At 42.7% G+C, this 2,513-nt stretch overlaps 1 protein-coding gene across 1 annotated transcript in view; it reads right to left on the bottom strand.

The window, feature by feature from the left end:
• Positions 1-2,513, bottom strand: part of NUP133 (nucleoporin 133kDa) — an 82,037-nt gene that overhangs the window by 22,745 nt on the left and 56,779 nt on the right. The window contains exons 17-18 of the mRNA XM_011933330.1: positions 2,129-2,380; positions 1,050-1,183 (exon numbers count right to left, since the gene is read on the bottom strand). Coding sequence (XP_011788720.1) covers positions 1,050-1,183; positions 2,129-2,380 — 386 coding nt within the window. The remainder of the gene's footprint in view (positions 1-1,049; positions 1,184-2,128; positions 2,381-2,513) is intronic.

The raw sequence follows: 2,513 nt of genomic DNA, 5'->3' as shown, positions 1-2,513 counted from the left end.
AAAAAAAAAAAAAAAAGAAACAACTTTAAATTCACTTAAGATAGTATCACAATGGAAACTTTTTTTTTTTTTTTAAAGATAGGGTCTTGCTCTGTCACCTAGCTATACTGTAGTGGCACAATCTTGGCTCACTGCCTTGACCTCCTGGGCTCAAATGATCCTCCCACCTTAGCCTCCTGAATAGGTGTGGCCATGGGCGTGTGCTGGCATGTTTAAAAAAAAAATTTTTTTTGGTAAAGGCGGGGTCTCACTCACTATGTTGCCCAGGCTGGCCTCAAACTCCTGGCCTCAAGTGATCCTACTGCCTCGGCCTCTCAAAGTGCTGGGATTACAGCATAAGCCACTGAGGCTGGCTGGGAACTTTGTTTTTTAAACAGGAAGCATAATATCCCTCAAGGAAAATGAGAATGTTAGGTGTATGTAAAGCTAAGCTCTCTTAAAGTAGTGTTCTATGCTCCCAAATATCTTCTATCCAATTTTTAAGAACTTTATCAACATTCATGTACCTAAGTACTTTTACAATAACTAGAAAATATACAAACAAATGAAAGTTATAACATAATTTTCCAAAGGTCAAAGAATCTTTCAGTAATATTTATATATAAAGAATTGTGTGGCCAGGCGATGGTTCAAGCCTGTTATCCTAGCATTTTGGGAGGCTGAAGCAGGAGGATCGCTTGAGCCCAGGAGTTTGAGACCAGCCTGGGCAACATAGTGAGACTTTGTGTCTACTGAAAAATAAACAAAATTAGCCAGGCATGGTAGCGTGCTCCTGTGGTCCCATCAACTGGAAGGCGGGAGGTGTGGGACAGGGTGACGTGGGAGAAGTGATTGGACCCAGGAGGTTGAGGCTGTCGTGAGCTGTGATCTCGCTACTACACAAAATTTACAAAGAAACACAACATACGAATTAGTATCTTCTCATCAAAGTTAACTACAAAAAGATCGTATCATATTCCAAAAGCCCCAATTACAGATTTGAAATGGCAAGGCCCTTTCAAGAAAAGGCCACTAAAGGACTCAGTGGCCACACACCCAACACTCATCACCTGATCAGCAAACTGGGTCATGTAGCGCTGGAGTCGGCTCTGGTTGTCAGTCTGCTCACACATTTGTACCAAGATATCAAAGTCACAGTATTTTTCTGCTAGAGAAGCAGCCCACAGGTACTGGCCTAGTGTAACTGTGGGAATGAGAACAGATGGGAAAAAATCCTGTTAACAAAACTTAAAATCTGTAATAAAAAATATGACTTGAAATTTTATCTTTATTCCTATTATAAATCAAGAATCATTAATGGAATGGAAACCTTCCCACTTACTGGCACTTAGTTTCACAATTCACATCAATTCCTTAAAGCTGCAAATTCAGGCCAGGTGTGGTGGCTCACACCTGCAATCCCAGCACTTTGGGAGGCTGAGGTGGATGGATCACCTGAGGCCAGGAGTTCAAGTCCTGCCAGGCCAACATGGTGAAACCCTGTCCCTACCAAAAATACAAAATTAGCCAGGTGTGGTGGCACACGCCTGTAATCCCAGCTACTTGGGAGGCTGAGGCAGGAGAATTGCTTGAACCCAGGAGGCAGAGGTTGCAGTGAGCTGAGATTATACCACTGCACTACAGCCTGGGCGAGAGAGTGATACTCTGTCTCAACAACAAAAAAGATGCAAATTCAGACCCTTGTTTCATCACTGCCTCCCCAAAATGCTATTCCCTTCCTTTGTGTAAGAGTAAAGCAAACTCTTCCCAATCCTAGCCTGGAGTATAATGCGTCCTTGGCTGAACAGCCATACTAGTTATCTGTCCCCCTCAAGCAGCCCTCATTAGGCTCTACTTTGCAATCCAGTTACTCATGTAAAGGTCTGTGATGCTAAGCTCTTCAAGGGTAGTCTCCACATATTGTTTATTTATGTATTTATTAATCATCTTCAGTATCATCTATGGTTCTTATACCTAGATAGTACTGGAAAAAAAGTTGAATAAATGAGAACAGAAAGGTGTGCATATTTGCTTTAAGTTCTTTATTACAGCTGGATTAACATGACTACACTGAATACATTGCATTAACTATTCAACCCTTTCATCCATTCAGCAAATTTAAAATTCTTGCCAAGTATCATGAACTTACGAAGAGGAGATAAGAGATCTGATCTTTTCTGTAGGTATTCCATCTCCAGATTGTCATATCTTTCCCGATTACTGGATTTATCCACCGACTTAAGCTGAGAAACATAACCATCCAGGAAGCAATCGATCAGGGCTACCAGTTGCTCGGTCACGATGTTTCGGAGGTTGCTGTCTGCCTGTGGATAAACCACCTTCAGGACAATCTCATGCTGGCGTATTATTACCGTTCGGATGCCCCCAGGACCACTCGTTGCTGTGAAATTACACAAAATAATATGGTTAAGTAAGGGTTCTAGGCCGGGTGCGGTGGCTCAAGCCTGTAATCCCAGCACTTTGGGAGGCCGAGAAGGGCGGATCACGAGGTCAGGAGATCGAGACCATCCTGG

Source organism: Colobus angolensis, unplaced genomic scaffold (assembly GCF_000951035.1).
Source record: "Colobus angolensis palliatus isolate OR3802 unplaced genomic scaffold, Cang.pa_1.0 Scaffold126, whole genome shotgun sequence".
NCBI lineage: Eukaryota > Metazoa > Chordata > Mammalia > Primates > Cercopithecidae > Colobus > Colobus angolensis.
The sequence above is the reverse complement of the archived record's forward strand: the minus strand, read 5'-3'. Positions and strand labels throughout refer to the sequence as shown.